This window comes from Paramormyrops kingsleyae, chromosome 2, assembly GCF_048594095.1.
Source record: "Paramormyrops kingsleyae isolate MSU_618 chromosome 2, PKINGS_0.4, whole genome shotgun sequence".
In the NCBI taxonomy this organism is placed as follows: Eukaryota; Metazoa; Chordata; class Actinopteri; order Osteoglossiformes; family Mormyridae; genus Paramormyrops; species Paramormyrops kingsleyae.
The window spans coordinates 3,185,132-3,205,858 of NC_132798.1; the positions used below are offsets into that span (position 1 = coordinate 3,185,132).

A 20,727-nucleotide genomic window follows, 5' to 3' on the forward strand; every position below is an offset into this window, starting at 1 on the left:
TGCTCTCCATAAGAGTGAGGCAGGATTCTGTGAAGCTAAGCAGAAACTCGCTACAGATAAGATAAGACTGCGTTCTCTGGCCCAACCGAGGAGAGCAAGAGCCGGGCAAAAGGCATATTCTACACTGCTTTTTTAGTGATGTTTCAGGCATCACAGATGAAGCAGAGAGAGATAGGTTACCATCACTGTGAAACAAGTTTTACAACTTCAAATAATATTAAACAGCTATTTTCTGCCAACAAATTGAAAGACAAGCAAAGTATCTGAACCACCAAAGAAGATCCAGGCACTGAATTGGTCCATCCAATTTTTGTAACCACTTATCCTGTTCAGGTTCACAAAGGGTCTGGAGGCTATAGGTACAAGGCAAGGAAAAATCCAGGATGGGGCATCAACCCACAACAGGGCACATTCACACATGCAATTCGGTAACTCCAATTAACATGAGCATGTCTTTAACTATGGGGGGAAACTGGAGTACCTGGAGGAAACTCCACAAAGATACAGGGAGAACATGCAAACTCCACTCACATAGAACCCTGGTTCCTGAAGCATGAGGCAACAGTACTAACCACTGCACCACCGTGCCACCCACCAGAATAGGCTAATATGGATACTAATCAATTCAACAGCAGTTTTTATACTAATAAACTTCAGCTCCTTCAGGAGCAGGATTAATGATTTGCGTAAGAGGGGGAAATTGGCCTGATGGGTACAGCAGAAGTCCTTTAGAGTCCCCACAGCCCAAACAGCATGGGGCACATTTGCATTATGTAGAACAGCAGCAGTGGGCATTTGACTCAACCCGCAAAGCAGACCACACATTGTTGTGTGCATTATGTAAACACCCCTTATTGTCAAAATAATCAGAATACTGTCACTACAAATGACTGTATCACACCTGTAAATCAAATCAAATCACTTTTATTGTCACATCACTAGAATTAGTGAATTAGTAAGTGAATCTTTGGTCATATGCTTCCTATCAGCAGTGCAGTACATTAAATAAATGTAAAGCAACATGAGAAACGATAACTGCACTGTAACCATTCCACAGCTGCTTTATTACAGTGCACTGCCAGTGATGTATGCATCAAGCGTACCACAGCTCCAAATAAAATCGGCCTGGGAACAAGATAGGAGTAAGTGACCCCATATTCACTGTCCTATAGGAAACATGACTACATTAACGTACATGAACGGCCAAAGGGAAATGGCTGTCAATGTGCGTGATACACAGCGCGCTGCCGTCAGCCCGCCACACCTGAGTGCAGCCCGAGTCGTTCAACGTTAAAACACTCTTCTGTATAACAAACACACTAGGGCTGGCCAGGAAAAAAAAAAGATCTTAAATATATTCCAAGTGTCTGACTCCTAGGTGGATTACGTGGGCATCTGGTAGTGCTGTTCATCAAAATAAACTGCTCAGCAGCTCATAAAACTCTCCGTTTCCAGAAATGAGAGCAGCTGTGCGTCAGGGGCCATGTGTCACCCCATCAAGGACGTCTCCCTGAAGCTGAGGTGACCAGCTCCTGCTCTCCACTTCACCGCCGCACTTTCAGCAGAGAGTACGGCAGGATACCTTCCTCCAAGAATCTGTCCTGTGTAGCAGTTAATATGTTAAATAATAATGTACACTACATGACACTCAAACATAAACTTCAAAAGCAACAACTAATTTAAATTATGCAATTTCTATTCAAACACAGTTATGCTCATAATCCTGATGAATTAATTATTTACCTAAGACATTTTCAGAACACGCCTGGCATATGGCATATGAAGTACAGTCAACGCACACATGTAATCAGACAGAAAATAATGACAGCAAGAAAAAAACTGGGCTTTTATTTGGCTTTCCATAAGAGTACTTTGCCAATATGTCTGCCGTGATCTGGTTCTGGGAAACACTTCAGCCTCAATCTGAGGGAATCGCTTTGTTGTTTGAGTTGCCACCTGAGGCACATGGCAAGCTTTTCTCTCACGTGTCCGCACAGATTTTCACAGCTGTTTGGCAGCGCGTAACAGTAATCAGATTTCAAAGAAAGTGCTGAGTTCAAATCAGAAATGGCCCCGTTGCCCCCAAATGACAGAGCAACTTTGAAGCAGTGTGACCAGCGAGAGGCAAACAAAATGAACACACGCTGCAGGCTTCTCCCAGGAGCCCTGGCATTTGAGCAAGACAGTCTGTTCACACAGAGAGGGGGAAACTGTGGTATCCTCCATCCCCCCCATTCTACCAAAGTCTGTGGTAGGGAGTCAAGTATGCAATACAGTCCCAGCCTTTTCCTTCATCTTTGGGTTAATCATATGTCACCTTTTCATCCTCACATCCCAGAGACATTCCCAGGATGGACAGTGGCTTTAAGGGACTTACAGTAATTATAAGGATTTAATGTAAGTATATACACTGGAGTCGGTCCTTCATATGAAAAGCATAAAGGAACACTATGCCTATCCAGGTGGTGGCATAAATTTGTAAACAAATGGCATTAATAACCATGCTATCCCTTTGAACTTAAATGCTAATAGATTCGGTCATGTGATTCCCGCGTCGTTCTGTGCAGCAGCTATAATTGGAAAGTGGTTTAGCAGTTCAATGCTTCATCCCCTCCCCTCCCCGCAGGCTTTTCCTGTTCTATTACCACCTGTGTTGACGTATTATTACTTTATGACAGATGTATCTAAAGCTGACAAGCGTATCCCTGGCAAAGTGGTCCCTGCTTAGCTTTATAAACGTATCTGTGCACAACATCACCGCTTTCCTCAGCATTCAGGAACTAGACAGAAAATAAAACAAAGGCAGGGAGAAAAACTGCGCAATCGGATGTTCCAGCAAAGAATACAAGAGCAAATACATCCCTAATTGCTTGTATTAATGGAAAACAAGTCCACATAATCAAAAGAAGGCCTATGGAGAGTAGTTCAGCATGGTGTTAACACCTTCAGGAACTGGCCACCAGCACTATAGAATCAGATCAGAGCAAACTTCACCCTACTTCCTTCCTGCATCAGAGAACAAGAGAGAATGCTGGTGCATGAAGCCCTGTTGGTATATATATGATCATAAGAATGTGGACACCAGCTAGTCCAACATCTCATTCCAAAATCAAGTGTATTTATATGAAGCTGGTCTGACCTTTGTTGCTATTATAGCTTCTACTCTTCTGAGAAGGCTTTCTGTTAGATGCTGGAACATTGCTGGTGGGATTTGCTGCCATTCAGGTTGGGTGTTGATGTTGAGTGACCAGGACCCTTTCTGTGAGCTTATGTGGCCTAACGCTTCACAACTAAACTTACTCCTAGAGGTTTCCACTCACAATCACTTCATTTGCAGTTACTCGGGGCACATTTAGGAGGCCAGAAATTTCATAGTGCCAGGCTGAATGTCACTAAGTTCTTCTGTACATCTATCCATTCTGCTGCCAGTGTTTGTGCTAGAGTTTAGAGGCCTTAGTGCTTTTTCTTGTGCTTTTTTGTGTCAGCAGTGGGTGCAGTTTACATAATTAAAAAGGGTGTCTACATACTCTTAGCTATTTAGCATATTTTTTGTGAAACCACATGGTACAACTTTGGTAAACGAGTGTCAAAGAAAAACATCGATATTTCACATTACTTCATGACAGGTTAGAGCTGTGCGACATCAGATTGCGATTCCCTCTGGTGATAAGGCATATGTGTTATAATCACCAGAGCTTTACATGACGGCCAAAACATCTGTCTGGACACTAGCTTATTCATTCAGCTTACTAAATTGTAAACTTACGTACATTAGTGAAAAGCTGGCAACTGGATAAATGTTTCGCCTGTCATCTACAGCCTTAAGGATGCATACGCCATATACTCGGTAGGAAATTGCGATCTGGTATCATGCAGCCCTTGACAGGTGACGCGTGCAAGGCCCTTCCAGATGTGTCCGGGTGCCTACCTGCCCAGCGAGGCTGGGCCTCTCCCGCAGCTGCCTCTGCTTGTCCATGCTGTCCTGCAGGCACTCATACACTCGCCTCTTCTGATCCACAGAGTATGTTTCCAGACTGACCAGGTGCTCGCTCCTCTTCATGCACCAAGTAAAAGGAACAGAGAGGAATGGAGGGAAAAAAGGAGGGAAATGGTTGCTGTTACTCTTTGTTCATAAAAAGTTTTATCCCAGCTTTACATCATTTAAATAATCACAGAAGAGGAAAAAAGCCCATTGGATTCTCATATCCTGACATTTGTCTCTAATATACATACAGATGTAACAGCTTCATTTATGATATACTGCAGTCAATAGGGAAGTCATTAACATAATTAGATGTCAATAAAAGGCAATAATATAAGTTACCAGAGTCTTAGGTGACCACAGTAGATGAAAAGAAAAGCACATACATATAGGTATCTGAAACCATGTAAAGCATATTCAGTTTCTCTGTTTGTTTTCATAAATCCATATAGGTCTTGCAGTTGCTCTGTGTAAATAAATACTACTACCTTGCCAAACTGTGAACCCTGCTCTAAGGCCAAGCGAAGAAGCGTGTCTGGTAGCAGAACTACATATGACCCATTTCCCAGTACAAGGCTTCTCAGGTTCTATTAGGAAACACGCATGTAAATCAAGTCCCTTCTTGTCATTCGACAGGACTGACGCTTCTTCCCTTTTCCAAAAACTGACAGGGTAGAGTCTGCAGTAAATTATGCACATACAGCTGAATTACACAGGTGGCCTTGTACCTGTCACTTCTGCGATAGCTGTGTATTCCCTTTATCGGGAATTTCTTTTTGTTGATGACGGGTACAACATAAAACACTGTTTATCCTCTGCAATCCACAGTAAGGAGTCTTTCCCAACAGGTAAGATTCACCTCAAACTGCTGCCAGGCTGCTAATATTTAAGTATTTAATATTTAAGGTTTAGGTACGACGTTTTAAAAAACCACACGTATGAAATCATTGTTCTGCACATTTCTCTTGCTGTAACTATAGACTTAAAAGATTTAAGTATATATTTAAAAAAAAAAACAACTTTAAAAACCCCCCTTCGATTTTTTTTCCCCAAAAACTCAAAAAAGCGACGTCTCATTTGAAAGTTTTCATGGCTGCATTCCGTACTATGAAATTTAAAATATTGGTGAATATGCAGCAATTGTTGTAACAGAATAATTTTGGTTGCCGCCCATTCAGAACACAAAAGCTACCAAAACTTGTTCAGGCTTCCGCCCCCCTGTTAGTCTTCGGTTGGCGTGGACAGAAATTTCGGTAAATATTCAAAATTTCCAAAATAAATATACTAAGAATCATATGTTAACATCTTTTTATATCAGTTGTTTATTCTGATTTGCTCGGAGATCCAGCTAAAAGCTATAGACTTTTCTTCACAGCAGAAACCATCCTGCAGCTGTTTAGCTAGAGCCATAAGACAGCGGAACTCCAAGCCAGCTGTCCCTCCCATCTCACTCTCTGTGGCTCCTAAGAGGAATGTTACAGGTTCACTCACAGGTAACTTGTGTAGTAGTGCACGGAACATCCTTCAAAGGCAGTTTAATTACATACTCGCCTGAGGTTAGTGGTGTCCAGAACAACTCTGAAACAGACCAAAGCCAACTGAGCAAATTAATTCAGTGAAAAAGTAAAAATATACCATTGTGAAGACCAGTGGCAGACTGCCTCCAAAAGACAGGACAAGGTATCGTAAGGATCCTGAAATTAACACTTTACTTAAGGGGACAGAAATAAAATAGTAATAACATAGTATTAACCACAGTCTAAGCCTTAGTTACATACTGATCTCATGTTTGTTCATCATATATATATATATATTACAATTTAGTAAGCTGAATGAATAAGCTAGTGTCCAGACAGATGTTTTGGCCGTCATATATATTATATGTATATATATATATATATGTTCATTCTGTAAACCACTGTGAACTACTGAAGGAACACAAGTAAAATACTAATCTCATGTTTGTTCATCATTAATGACTTATGAAGCATTTTTTAAAATCTCAAGTAGCTACTATATTTACTCATAATTGTATTTCAGTAGTAACTGAGTTACTACTATGTGTATCCCCTCAAGTAAAGTGTTAACCTGAAATTCATTCAGCCAGATCAGATCTTTCCTAAGTGTAAACTGTCTGACAGAATGAGAAAAAGGAAAGTCAAACAAGCAGCTCTGAAAACGATTTCCAGGTAGACTGTTCAACACCATTTCCTGCAAAGGTTTGTTATATTACCGGTAATTGTGTTTTATGAATACTTTGGCATGTCTGCTTTAGTAAGCTTGAATATTATTGTCCACATTCAGCATGCACAATACACAGGGCGGCCAGTAAATAACTGGAGGCTGACTAAGGTTAATAAAACATAGCTGACTACGTGAAAGGACTAACATTATGATAACGTTCACAACATATCGTACTTAGGACATCTAGGCATCTAAAAATGTCAGAGTTACAATCACGATTTAATGGTTTAGCAAATTCTGGCACAATATCAGCAGTAACTGGTACCTTTAGCCACTAACCATGTGAAGCTTCATGCGCTTCTTCTCTATTTCCAGTTTTCCTGTCACATAAATACCCCGCACTACGCCCCTACTTATTGGTTAAACTATTTAAGTTGTGTTTACTATGTTAAACAAAACACTTTGTCTCATGAACTTTACCTTTCCTTCAATGGAAAAAAAAGAATCAGTATTACAGGTACCAATGCTACATTCAGATGCTTGTGAAAGCTAGATGGCTCCTTAAAAACAAAACATATTCCCTAAGTCAAAAAGAGGGAACTCCTCCCTCGGTACACTGATTACACACACACACACACACACACACACACACACACATGTCGGGTAAACATATCTTTATGGGAACCGCTCATTCATTTCTATGGGAAAAATGCTAATGCTAACTATGACAACCTTAACCCCTACCCAGCCCTAACCATAACTATAAGTAACCAAGCAAAATACAAGAGTTTTTGCATTTTTAGTATTTTCATTGCAGCCACAGATCTTTATTAACTTGAGTTTTCCCTTATGGGTATTCATCACATTGTGTGTCCCCACAAGGTAAGGTATACCCGCTCACACACACACACACAAACACCATCTGAGTACCTTTATTAGCAAAATTCATCAATGTAACTTCTGCAAAGAGACATAACAGCGGAGAAAATTTAAGGCATTCTTTTCATAAGGGACATTAAATACTGCTCTGTTTCAAGGGTTGAAACAGTTAACTAGTGCATTTAAAGTTAAGGGACAGCCTACAATTAGACTATGCCATCACCACACAACCAGTTAATAGGATGTCAGACGTGCACTGTTACATACGGTTTCCATGCTATAAAGGAAAGTTGTTTCATTTGGCTTATATTTTCATTTATAGTTTATGTGTATATGTATGTATGTATGTCCTGATCAGTCTAATAGGTGTTCACAAAGAGCATACACACATCACAAAGACATTACTGATGTATTGATGATTCCTATGGATTTCTCATTAAGAATTTTTCCATCTTGTGGATTGCATGTTTTTCCTTTCTTTTATAAGACATTCAGGCCAATGAGGAAAAAGGCTGACTGAGACACAATACACAAGTCTTTACCAAAGGCCTTCATATCACAGCCATTGGTATTCATACATAAATATAGGAGCAGAGGAACCAAAAAGACTCATATAAAGCAGCTTTTGGTTGTTGTCCTTTGTGTCATCACTGACTATATTGTTAGTTGAGCCCCAATAAAGCTTAAAATAACCAAAAGGGTTCTTCTTCCAGTTTAAGGGCCAGTCGATCTTGAATGTGTCCAAACCTATACTCTCAGTGTTCCTCACCCTGAAAGGTTCAATAAAAATAAATATTGACGGTCACACTAGTGTGGAAAAAAATTTGCCTCTCATTCAGGTCTCTTCTAGCCGCTTGATGCAACAAGCAGAAGATTCACAAGCCATTTTCGCTCAGAGTTGATTTAAATAAACTTTAACCCATGAATCCATTTTGTTAAACCAATCTGGTGTGGCATGGGCGGGGTTGACCTCTGACTTTCACTAACCAATCCGGTGTGGCATGGGTGGGGTTGACCTCTGACTTTCACTAACCAATCCGGTGTGGCAAGGGCGGGGTTGACCTCTGACTTTCACTAACCAATCCAGTGTGGCATGGGCGGGGTTGACCTCTGACTTTCACAAACCAATCTGGTGTGGCATGGGCGGGGTTGACCTCTGACTTTCACTAACCAATCCGGTGTGGCATGGGCGGGGTTGACCTCTGACTTTCACAGTAGTGCAATGGAGGATATTTTATAACAAGAAGGCTATTTTTTATAATAAAAACTATGGTAGAACGCATCTGTGCTGTTACGACAAGAAATTACAGATGTATTTAACCCTTTGTACTGCTAATGTGTACTTCAGTACCAGTTATGTCAATCCCCGTTTGTAACACATTGCTAGCTAACATGCTTCTCATATACCTTACCATACAGTATTTTCAGAAGCAATTATGCATAGGTGTTATTTACAGTAAATGACCATGTTCGGGGAGACTAGGGCAGGTGCTTGAGGATTTTTTTTTGGGGGGGGGGGGGGTTTGCAACAGGACATGATGCACTGCTGGGAGGGATATTACTGCATATGAAGAAGCAGGAAAACAACAACTCATAAATATGACACCACATTACAAAAAACAGGGAAGTTTTACTGCCTGAAAGGGAGACATCATAAGAGCAAGCAGATGGCTCACTCTTTATTTTGGGATCCCCAACCAACAGCAAAAACAAACACAAAAAATCACACCAAAACGAATCTGGAATAAGAAAATGTACTTCAAACATAATGGTAGAATCAAAATGAAAATGATACCGAGGAACTTCATCCATGACAAATGTATTTGTTTAACAAGGCACATCAAATTGAATCCCTAATTTAATTCAGTGCATTCCACTTTGCAACCAGCAGGCAGTTAATTGGTCTTCTAAATGCATATAACATGAGGAACAGCTTTAGCAGCTGAACTCTGCCATAGGGCAGAGCCTTTTCCAGCTCCAGCCCAGGCCACAGGTCCCTGTCGTCTCTAATTAAAGTCACTCACCTACACACAGCACTTAACATTTACTTAAACCACAGTTTAGCAATATGGGGAAAGCAAGAGAACGATGGCTACTTTTTATATGCCTAGATTACACAAACACACATCAACTGAACTAAAACATTTGCTTCACATAAAACTCTCTTTAGGAAAAAAAAAACATGCCACAAACATAGAACATTAAAAATACCACAGAAAACATATAGAGAATATGGGAAGCAGACAGCCAAAGACTCACATGTGCACGGTCAGAAAGGAGGCGCTGGTTAAAGGAATCGGCAGCCCGACAAAACCAGCCCTGTTTCATCTTCTTGTTCCGGGGTCTGTTGGACAGGTTGCCCATGTGGACGATCCTCAAAGTACTACAGGAAATTCCGCAAACTCGCCAACAAGCCTCTCTGACTCTCGCCGAAATTCATTAATTTGAATCTGGGTTACAAAGGCTCCTTTTAAACTGGCAGCTAAAATAGAACAGGCCTTGTTGGGTGACAGGCAGGGTTGCAGTGGGAACAGGTTGGATACCATCTGGACTGAGACAGGAGAACTGCAAAAGGACTATGTATGCAGAAGCCTTAATTGAGGTCAGAAATCCACTGAAGGGAGGGATGCTGAGCAAAATGAGGTCCGCAGTAGACCCCAGTTCAAATGGCCAAGGCAGGCAAGAGGCTTAGTGTTTTGAAATTATATCTATGAACACAGAGGAGAAAAGTGCAGTAAGGCCTATATTTTAGGGCAGGGGTACCCAACTCCAGTCCTGGGGGGCCGGAGCAATGTGTAGCTTAGTTCTTTCCCTGTTCCACCATAAATGATTCAGCTCAAGAGTTGAATCAGGTGTGTTAAATGAGGGGAAACCCAAAAATGTGCAGGGCTCTGGCCCCCCAGGACTGGAGTTGGGCACCCCTGTTTTAGGGCCTGGCTGATATGAAAGTTTTTTCTCCGATACCAGTACACATTTAAAAAAAACTTAAAAATCCAATAACTCGTAATACTGCCAGATATACTTTTCTAGTCAGAAACTAGTTTTAATTGAACTATGCTTTGCAGACTTCATATGATTGTTAACTTGCTGAAATCAAACAAAACAACAGAAAAATCAGCCTTAGAATATCCCACCTTATAAACTCATAATGTAACCTCAAAAGCAGTAAATAATGAACTCTCCAGAATGCTGACCTCAGATAAAGCATACTGAATTTTGATCGCTTTGTTGTGTATCACTATTTTGGTTTTGTTTTGTTTACACGTCTGTGGGTTTCTCTCTCACACATCACGTATGTTTAACAGCTACAAATACAACTCACGCCACACAAAGAATTTCCCTTGGTTCTTAACATACATAACTACAAACACATTATGTCATAGCTTAACCCTAAACCAAACCATATCACTTACTAATAACCTCAGGCTAAGAGTGGCAAGTTATGATACAGGAAGTATAGATACTCAGCATTTTCTCCAGTAACAGCTCCCTTTCCCATCCTAAATGTTTAGAGACAATATCAGTGTTTTACTAACAAGTTTTCCACCAATGTTGTTCATGGAATCATAATATTGGCTAATCTCTATTACTGACCAAGCCCTAGTACATATAAAATGATTCTTTATACAAGATAAGAAGAAAAGTTGTCTCTCTGCTGAGATATTTCGTAAATCACAAACTAAAAATCACTGAAAAGACACTGTAAAATGTATAAGAATGAAGCACATTGATTAGTCTTTATATATAATGTAAACCCTACTACAGAAGATAAATTAATATAGAATTTTCACAAAGAATAAGAAAAAACCCTCAGAAACCCAACCGAGTTGAGAGTCCCTAGACCCACAGCTGATGACTGGAAGTCATTAAAATTTCATATAAGAATAACCTAATTTACATCTTATTAACAGGAACAGTGCAACAGCAAGATACCCAGAAAGTTACTTTACATTACCATTTTGGTTAGGGACTGCAGAGAAGCTGAAGGAGGGACTCTCTCCTAATTGAATTTACTCAGCCATTAAATCCACAAGGGCAGACGTTCCTTATCTAAGTTACCCTTGTGACTTCTCTTCAAGCACATAAGCAAAAACAGAAACGAAGACTTTAAGCATTCCATCACCAGCACCATGCAGTTTAACCGCTCACTATCTACACTGTTGCTCTTCTTTGCCCCACAGAACTCCTCCGGAGATCTTCCTTTTCATCAAATCCGATCGCTTTCCCCATACAGCTGCCTCCAAAAAATGTTCCTTCTGAAAGAACGGTCTAGATCCAGAGCACCTTAGATATCCAGCACTGTCTTGCCTCCCGTTTCGGTCATTGGGATCCGTGATAAAGACTCCCTGACCTCTCAGCTGCATGTGGTCATGCCAAGCAGCATATCCTTCAGTCCACATAGCAAGCTAAGATTGTCAAGCAATTCATGGTGACTACACTGGAAAGGATGCCATAGAAATATTAACTGAACTAAATATGGGTAGAGAGCATCATCACCACTTGAAGTAACATCACTCATCATGTATTTTCCTGCCTTTTTATACTAGTTATGCTTAATCCCCCCCCCCCAAAAAAAAGCCTCATTCCCAGTCTTATAAACAGCTTGGAGGGCACCTAATCATTTGCAGTTCAGCTATTTCTGGCCAGATAGGCCTACTCGTCTCACCTTGAGTTCATCTGTGTCGGGGTGCTGAACTACCAGCATCCATCCATCCACATATGCACTGAACAGTTTACATATCTACCTCATATGTCAGCTTCAATGACAGGGTCCGCCAGCAGAAAAAAAACATAAACACAGTGCGAGGCGCATTAGCTGCCAACGCAGAAAATCGTCATATTCTGAAATTCTAAATATTACAGCCACACAGTGCAGGCAGCGTCACCTCCCCCTGCGGGCTGCTTATTTACTCTTGTGAGACCTGCTACCACCTGTTGGGCACCATCTGTGATTTACTGCATTAAGGAGAAAATAAAAGTGAAGGTGTGAGATTTTTTTTTTTAACTACTTCAGATGTCATGTTCAACTCAGCCAGAAACCAATGATTTCACTTTTTTATATATAGACATGACTAATATAATTACAAAAAAAAAAGCAGAGAGCTCACAGAATTTCCCATAACTCCATGGCACGGTGGAGCCCAGTATATCAGACTCCTGAGCTAAAGCAGAGCCAGTTAACACAGCCAGTTGGAGACGGGGAGCTGAATCAAATTACCTGGGCATTACGGTTTACGTGAGAGGGCCTCAGAAAGCATAGCATCTCTCTCTCCCACCTGCATATCCTGGTTAAAGAACCTATCATAGGCAGCACAGACTAAATGGCAGCACCATGAGCAACTAAGAGACCAGAGATAGCAAACTGCAAAGACAAATACAGAGCAACAGCAGGAGTTAAACCCTTGACCTTCAAAGGTGTGAGACAACAGGGCTGGCCGCTGAGGCACTGTGCAATAAACCTTCCACTGTGCAACTCAAATTCTTTTTCATACTCTACGGAGATCCAAATTACTGCATCAAAGGACAACATGCAGTTGGATGGGACATTGGCTCAAGTCTGCAAAACCAAGACTAAGGGCACAACCATGTGCTACAGAGACAAAAATTGGCTGAAATGAGAGATGAAAAAGGGATGAGTAATTCTCATAGTTCTATCCATAAAAAATGTCAAGCCAGTATCAGATAGTAAAAATGAGCAAACTGAAGGGTATCTAAAGACTAATACATATCAAGATGACAAGAGTTAATAAAAGCTGAAACATTTATGATCACCTGATAATAAATCTGTTATGTCGCTATTGGTATTTCCATTCCAGTGCACACACCTTCCCAATTTCAAATCCTAACCTAAACCATAAGTAACCAAACAAAATACAAGACTTCTGGCATTTTTAGTTTTTTGATTGCAGTCACAGATTTTCATAAAATTGAGTGTACCCTAGTGGGGGCTATTTTCTTCAGTCAAAAGAACAGCTTTTTACTGCATTGCGGGGACATTTGGTCCCGTCAATGTAATTTATACGTCTCTCTCACACACACAAACACACACCTGAACCAAGAACAAGGTCACCTGTCATTCCTGTAGCACCCAACCCAATTCATACAAACCCAAAACCCAAACACTGCTAAACCATTAGGTGTTCGGGCAGTAAGAGCCTACCTCAGTCGTGTGGATTATGTAGAACTTCAGTTCCTCAGTGGGATCTGGACAGAAAGAAAAAACAGAGAAGTAAATGTTGTGGGTGTGTTGGTTTTGGATGGCAGGGAACAGAAGGTGATCCAGACTCCCATGTCCATGCAACAAGAGAAAACAATGAGGCAAATCACTGTCCCACATGTCATTCTGGAAAGATGCAGGCGCGCATAAAGCACACCCTCACACTCTCACACTTCATCAGTCCGTCAGTAAATATACCCAAAGGCTAGAGACAGTGAACAACTTACTTACTTTTGTTAGAAGTTTGTCATATTGGTTTCTTTAGGGCTCTGGATTATTTTACTTTGGATAGACTTAGAGCATCATAAAATTGTGCAGTAATTCTCTTGAGGAACATTCAGGCCATGCAAAGAACATTTTAAGCTAATTTTAATTTAATTCTAAGTTATGACGCATGTTTAACAACTGCCAAGTCAAAAATAGCAAGTCAAAAATAGCAAGTGCGTGGTTTAAAGAAAAATTACATTATTTAATCATTTTTGGTCCTGTTTTTGGATTTCAGGATAGTATGGCAAATCAGAAAGCATTACAGGCCATGCATGAATTGAAGAGATACTTAGAGCCAAATAGTCATAATAAAAATATTGAGGATCATACACCTCTCCAGACAAACCAGCAGAGGTCTCTCTTGTATCACACAAGTAATATACTGTATAATAATGCAGAAAGAAGAAATGTCCTAGCAGATGAACAAGTCCCATTTCTGCCCAAAGTCTCAGCTCAAGCATGAATGAAAATGTAAAAGAAACATACTGCATTGAACAAGCTATATTCAATAACTGTTAGACAAAGTAAAACACAATGATGAAAGTATGGACAAAATGTGTGTATCACCAGACACCCTAAATCATGTGTGTGCGCGTGTGTGTAGGTGTTGGCCTTCTTTTTCACATCCACGCTCCCACGCTGTCAGCTCAGGAAGGTCATCGCGTACCTCCTTCCCCCCTGGCTCCCCGCGGCCCCAGTCTGTCCCACATCCCGCCCCGTCCCGCTTCGGACAGTGCAAACAATGCGGAGCGCCTGGCCGCCACTCGCTCACGCTCCCTCCAAACAGTGGGCTGGCGCCTCTTTCTTGATAACAATGAGGGGTGGAGACGGCCGAAGCTCTGAGCTCCTAATGCTGACGGCGGTAAAACCAACTGCATGTCAGGAGGGTCTCACACAGAACCGAAACAACACTGAGGAAGGCGGCACGACAGCAAGCACAGCTCGCGTATAATAAACAGCATTTCTTTCTAAAAGGGTTTCCACCTTCTGAGGCGTGCACCCCAAATGGCCAATTCCATATGCAAATATATTCTCTTAAGTTTTTATGTCTCCACTTTAACAAGCCACTGGGCCACAATCAAGAAACATCTCCTGCCCAGAAAACTATCACGGAAATTATTATTTATTAAAATATTAACAGCCACCCAAGTTAACCGTTCAATACAACAAATGAATATACCACCAGAGTAGCCTGCACCCACCTGGAAGATGCCACAAAACCTGGCACAACATTTCAGACCTACATGCCGTCAAGTCCCACACAACACAGCCAACATCCTCCATAGAGTCTGCGCTCAACAGCATGGCATCGAGATACACACTGAGGAACACTTATCTTTGGACTGCGAGGTGAAACTGGAGCAACACAGAGATAACATGCAAGCCCCACACACAGAGCAGAGGCGGCCCCCACTGAGCCCCCTGACGCCCAACATCTCACTTCTGAAGAGAGAAACACTGCGGTCATGGTTTGAAAATACACATATCACTATAATTATTATTATAAATGAGTTGTAAGATGAGACTGTAACATGTATGTATGTAGAGTTGTCTTGTTCTCCCCGAGCTGCATTGGTTTCCTCCAGATGCTCTGCTCTCCTCTCACAGGTCATGCACTCAGGCTACCTGGCATCTCCATATATGCCTGTGTGTTAGTGTGGGCGTGTATGTGCCCTGCAATGGACTGACTGGCATCCTGACCCTCATGTACTCCAGCCTTGGGACTGTGCTGCCAGAGACAGGAATACCTGTTACCCTCACCAGAGTAAGTGGTTCAAAGACGGATGGATGGATGGATGGATGGATGGATGGATGGATGGATGGACGGATGGATGGAAGGGGTGATTAGCAGACCTGGGTCTCAGAAAGCCCGACTACGTTTCTGTGAGCACACCTACCATCTCGCAGACAGAGGTGATGGAGGAACAGGGGATTCTGCAGCACGTTGCAGCGGCCGGGCTCGTCCTCCCGCGTCAGCAGCATCAGGTCAGTATAGATGAACACGGTCACCTGGGCGTGGAGGCACCCAAGGGAACAGCATGAATTGGATGTGGACGGTACCCTGCTCAGTTTTAGAGACTCAGCCACATACCGACAGGTCATGCTACATCTACACCACACAGAGACCGAAGCAGGCATGGAGGACTGGCCATTGGTCATTCAAAAACAGTTAACTTAACATCAAATTAACCTAAAGCCATGTATAGCCAAGACAGCAGCATATCAACACTGCCTGGCCTTCATTTAAATGGGTGATGGGCTCAGCTTGGAACTGGCTCCCACTCATTCAAGCCTGTATGATTTTCAACAATTCCTCAGGCTGCAGTGAAATATTCAACCTGCACCGGCAGAACGGGTCACAAAACCCACTCATTAGTGTGCTGACAAGCTGGGATTCTCGGGGTGAGGAGCCCCAGCGTGTGCATAGCAAGCTCAGGCCAGGGAACACACTGCATTACTAGCTTCCTTCCTGGGTTTTTCTGGCTCAGCTACTTGGCAGAAACACTAGTGTCTCTTGTCAATGGATGGTTCAACAAAGGAACCAGAAAAGCCCATGGTCCCCCCCATATCCTCCCTGCTGGCGACTCTCCACTCCCCATAGACCTCATCTGAGCACGGAGCCCCGGACAAAGCAGCATCCATTAACAGTATCAATGCGGATCACTAAAATCTCTCCCGTTTATTCTGTCTTCGTACTGCATTACATTCACTACTCCATAAAACCACTGAGGTCTGTTAAAATCTCCCTGAAGACAACTGCACTGCACCACCCACGGCTCAACAAATCATACATACAAGCACAGTCTCATTCGTGTGAAATAACAACCAAACAGCTATCAGATAATAAACGTCTCAACATCCTCTTAAATGGATTTATGTACACGTGCAAGCTAGTAGTAACCTTAAAGCTCAGGCTCACCATAAAAGCCATGCTTTGAAACACTTGGTGCCTTGCTGCAGATCAAGTTGCCAGGAAAACAAAGCTGAGCTCCCCTCTGCCATCACTAAGTGCAAACATGCCCTCTTGTCTTCCTCCCCCCCAGATCACGCTTCCTTTACACAACATTATCACAATGGCAACCCGGCTTGGCGTCATGCCCTCATCTTCAAAAACACCCTGAGAAAATACAGCTCTGCGGGGCCATGAGTGCAGCCCGTGCCAGCCTCCCCCAGAGGGGTGATTGCCCCGGCCTGTTGCTCCCCGCTTGTGCCCTCTCAAGAGCCTCCTTCACATGAGCTATTCAAAGGGGGAGCGCAGCAGGGGGTCAAAGGTAAAGCGTATAAAAGCAGAGTCTACGATAAGCGGAAAAACTGTGAAAATAACAGAAATCGCATACTGCTGCCCAGGCAAGCAGACGCTAATTAAAAGTGTTATATAGACAAAGGGAAACAAGTGTTAAGTACAAGAAGAAAACTGAACTGTTAACGAGGGCAAGTCGAGCCAGACCGATGATTAAATGCATCCCCTGCCGTCTGCTGAGGCTCTCGCTGCTACAACCCTTTGCCCCCACACTGTGCCGACTGGGTGCCCAGTTTTATCCCACAGTCACAGTGGTATGTCATGGATTTCCCCCCCAACACCCCAGAATGTCCGGCTATCCATCCTTCTTCATTCCGATGTGCAGCTCCGGTGCACTCTATAAAGGGTATCACAAATCACATTCTGAAAAAAACAGACCTTTCATTATGACCTCAGGCTCCAAGATCATCAGAAAAAAATCTCTATTTCACTCTGGGTTTGTGTTATTTTGTCACCAAATTCTTACTGGGTATGAGTATATTAAAAACTCAATATAAGACTTCTTGTTTAAAAGCAAGTTTGCCTGTTACGAACTATGGTTAGCATTAGTAAATAGAACTCATAGGGTAAATGTCAAATATGGTTATACTTAAGGAGGAATTGTAGGAATGTGAAATGTGTGGCAGCACAGTCTCAGAGCCTGAGGTCACGCCTGAGGTCACGCCTTCAGCATTACCTTGGTGGACAGGTGTTTGCTCTCATGCAGCATCATTTCCTCTAACAGAACCAGCGATCGGGCTGGACTGCAAAGGTCCAGGGGCTACAAGTGGCAGAGAAACACAAACTGTTCACAATGTAATATATGCATACCCCCCCACACACACAGAGCCTTTCTGTGGCATGACTGACACTCCAACGACTATATGAGGCCAGCCAGTTCCAAACTACATGATGCATTAACTAATAATAAGTCTGACGGTAATATACACAGCATGCTTTTAAGAGATTAAAACTTAAAAATGTAAACTATGCAAATACTGGATTTTTTTAAAACCTTGTTATTACATACAAATGATCTATTCCATCATCATGAGCTAATACTGTTTAAAATAAATTAACCAGCAGTACCCATGCATGGCATAAAATTACAGATTTATTTTACATAATTTACTCATTACTTCAAACTATTGTAAACTGTTTTAATAAACAGAAATGCTGAGTGTCAGTTTTTAGGCCAATCTTCTTTCCACCAAAACCAAAAAGGTAAGAATGGACAATGGATTTTAACGTAACACAGAGCAGGCACAGAGTCTCTAACAAAAACCCGTAACTCCGCACCTGTACAAAAATAGGGAAGATGAGTATTTTGGGCGCCAGCTTGACATATGTGCTGTAGCTAGTTTGAGGAACGTGGGACCGGACGATCGTGCAGTTCTGGTAGTTGGCGTAGTTCTGCTGGTAGCCAGCAGAGGCAAGGTCTTTAGTGGACTTGCTCGTCGAGGATTTCCGCAGGAAAGTAGGCCTGCCCTGTGACTCAATGTCCGACTGGAACCCACTGGTTGGACGATTTGGGTACGACTTCCCTGGTGAAACAGGACCCAGTGCATCTCAAATGGCTAAAAATCACAAAAGTGTCTACTGTATATAGCCTGAACTGGCTGTCTGGATCTGGCAAGATGGAAGACCAACTTACCGAGAGCTCCAGGGTCATCCTGATAATAAGGCTGCATCATCTGAGGGAGGAAAGTGCATGTGTGATGTCTGTGATATATGAATTACTGAACATCTGCTTTTGATCTGGTCATTTAGTCAACAGTACAACTGACATTATAGAAGGAAACAAGAGTGCAGCTTTACAAATTCTGATATAATCATTCCCCAAAACATGTCCCCGGTGCAAAGCATCTGTCACCTTTACAGAAGAGGTCAGACATAAAATACCAAGACAAAAACCAGATAATACCCCACTATTGTTGTTTAAGTTGTAAGCTCTCCAATTATCTCAATATGTTATGGATGCGTTTCATTTAGAAAGAATCCATTTAGATTGCTTGAAAGACTGCACTTTGTTGGAATCATTCACTATTCATAGAATTACAATTGCATTTTTTTATCAGATGTATTTGTCCAAAGCAACACGCAAATGTAAAAGGAAGGTCAGACAGATCCTGGAGCTCTTGGGGTTAAGGGCCTTGGTCAAGGGCCGGACCGTGAAGTCACTCTACCAGACATGGCATCTGAAAGAGCGACCTTCTGATCACAGAGTACTAACCCTCAGACCCACATGTGATATTTTGTTTACACACAGGAGGAGCATCTGAAGCGGCACAGTTGGGATGAGCCAGTGATGGACTGTTTCCATTGGCACAGGTGATGGTGGAGGACCTAGCACTGATACACGCCGGGTGTGGAGCGGCAGCCTAGCTCTCCCAACACGATACCCTGTCAACACATCTCCCCTCAGAGGCTGCATCACTATGAAGCTCCTCCTGCCTCCCAGAGCTGTATGCTCAATAAAGCAGAACAGAGAATAACATGATCCCTCAGACAGAGACAACTGCCAAATGCCCCCCACAGGGTTTTTCACAGTCCTATTCAACATAAAATGCACAAATCTTTCTCTATTGCTGTTTTTCTAAGTGGAAAACAAGTTCTTAAAAAAACCAAAACAAGCATACCCTGAGATGTAAAATGCTTGCAGTTTCTGTCAGCCTCAATTAAAAAAATAAATAAATAAAAGAATTTTCAGTCCAGGTCCTTAGTCAGAGAACCTAATTTCCCCAACATTATAAAATCTCTTACTATGAATCATAAATTCAAGCCAAACCATTAGCAAACTAGTGGAAAGTAATGCACTGAAAGTGCAGTCATGGTGTCTGCTTGTAAAACTGAGAAAGAAGTCATTGGTCTTAGTGTTTAAAACATTACCTGGTTCCCAGGGTTAATGGCTTTCAGGATAATGTAGTTGTCTCCGGTTGATGATGTCACATGTGTGCCCTTCAGTGTCGCTGTCTGTGTCCGGGCCCTGTTGCTTTCCTCTTGCCGCTCACCCCAAGGACTTCCTAGCTCTCCATTACCGCCCTCTAGCCCATTTACAAGTATACGATGACTCTGTCCTTGCTGACTAAGTTTTAAGGGGGTCTTCTCACGCTTTTTGCTAGGGGGTGACATTGCAGTGTAACCAGATGGCTTGTAAGATGGCCTGTGAATCAGGCCTTCGAACCCTGGCTTCATGATGGGGACTGTACGCCATACTGTCAATTTGATCTCAGACCGGCAGCTCCTGCAAGGAAAAGAAGTGGTGGCCTAATGGTTAGGGACTCGCACTTGTAATTGAAAGATTGCTGGTTTGAATCCCTGACCAGCAAGGTCCCGCCCCCAAGCACTGCTCCCTGGGTGCTGAATTAGTTGTTGTGCACTGTGTGCTGTGGTGTGTCAACAATGATCACTGATCACCAAATTCAAAGAAAATGAGATTTGAGTCCTGATACAAGAAAAAAAAACGTTTTTTAAGAGCTGATGGCAGTGGACCTTGCAGACATGAACTGAAAACTCCAGGCACTGTGCATTTTATTCTGGAGTGTCTGGAGCATGCAACTTCTGAGAGCGTACCTGATTGCATGGGCAACATCCACACACTTCCAGTGTTCAACAGGTTGGCCATTCAGATGCAGAATGGTGTCAAACTGTTGAAGGCCAGCCTCATCTGCTGGACCACCTGAAGGTCATGACATGAGAATAAAGAGAGAATTACCAATAGAAATCAATGAAAGGCAGTTCGACAGGCTGCAGAATGAATGTAAATAAACTTAAGTTTCAAGTTACTGTGACAGATCATTAGAATAAACGAAGAAGTCAAGGTGATGATACATGGGGCAACCTTTTGAGCAATGTTGCCAGCAACAGGCAACCAGGTGAGAGACAGGGCAATTTAGCAAGGCAATGGACAGTTGGTAA

At 42.4% G+C, this 20,727-nt stretch overlaps 1 protein-coding gene across 8 annotated transcripts in view; it reads right to left on the reverse strand.

The window, feature by feature from the left end:
- Positions 1-20,727, reverse strand: part of rgs3b (regulator of G protein signaling 3b) — an 88,977-nt gene that overhangs the window by 37,433 nt on the left and 30,817 nt on the right. For 6 of the 8 annotated variants that reach the window (XR_011984375.1, XM_072703537.1, XM_072703541.1 and 3 more), the window contains 8 exons: positions 20,383-20,488; positions 19,699-20,053; positions 18,464-18,503; positions 18,109-18,353; positions 17,507-17,590; positions 15,428-15,539; positions 13,206-13,249; positions 3,929-4,054 (listed from right to left, as the gene is read on the reverse strand). Coding sequence is in view for 7 of the 8 variants with exons in the window: in XM_072703537.1 (XP_072559638.1) it covers positions 3,929-4,054; positions 13,206-13,249; positions 15,428-15,539; positions 17,507-17,590; positions 18,109-18,353; positions 18,464-18,503; positions 19,699-20,053; positions 20,383-20,488 (1,112 nt within the window). In the remaining variant the exon portion in view is untranslated. Of the gene's footprint in view, positions 1-3,928; positions 4,055-9,304; positions 9,436-13,205; positions 13,250-15,427; positions 15,540-17,506; positions 17,591-18,108; positions 18,354-18,463; positions 18,504-19,042; positions 19,273-19,698; positions 20,054-20,382; positions 20,489-20,727 lie in introns of those variants that run through there. The other 2 variants (XM_072703559.1, XM_072703561.1) reach the window with 2 other exon arrangements.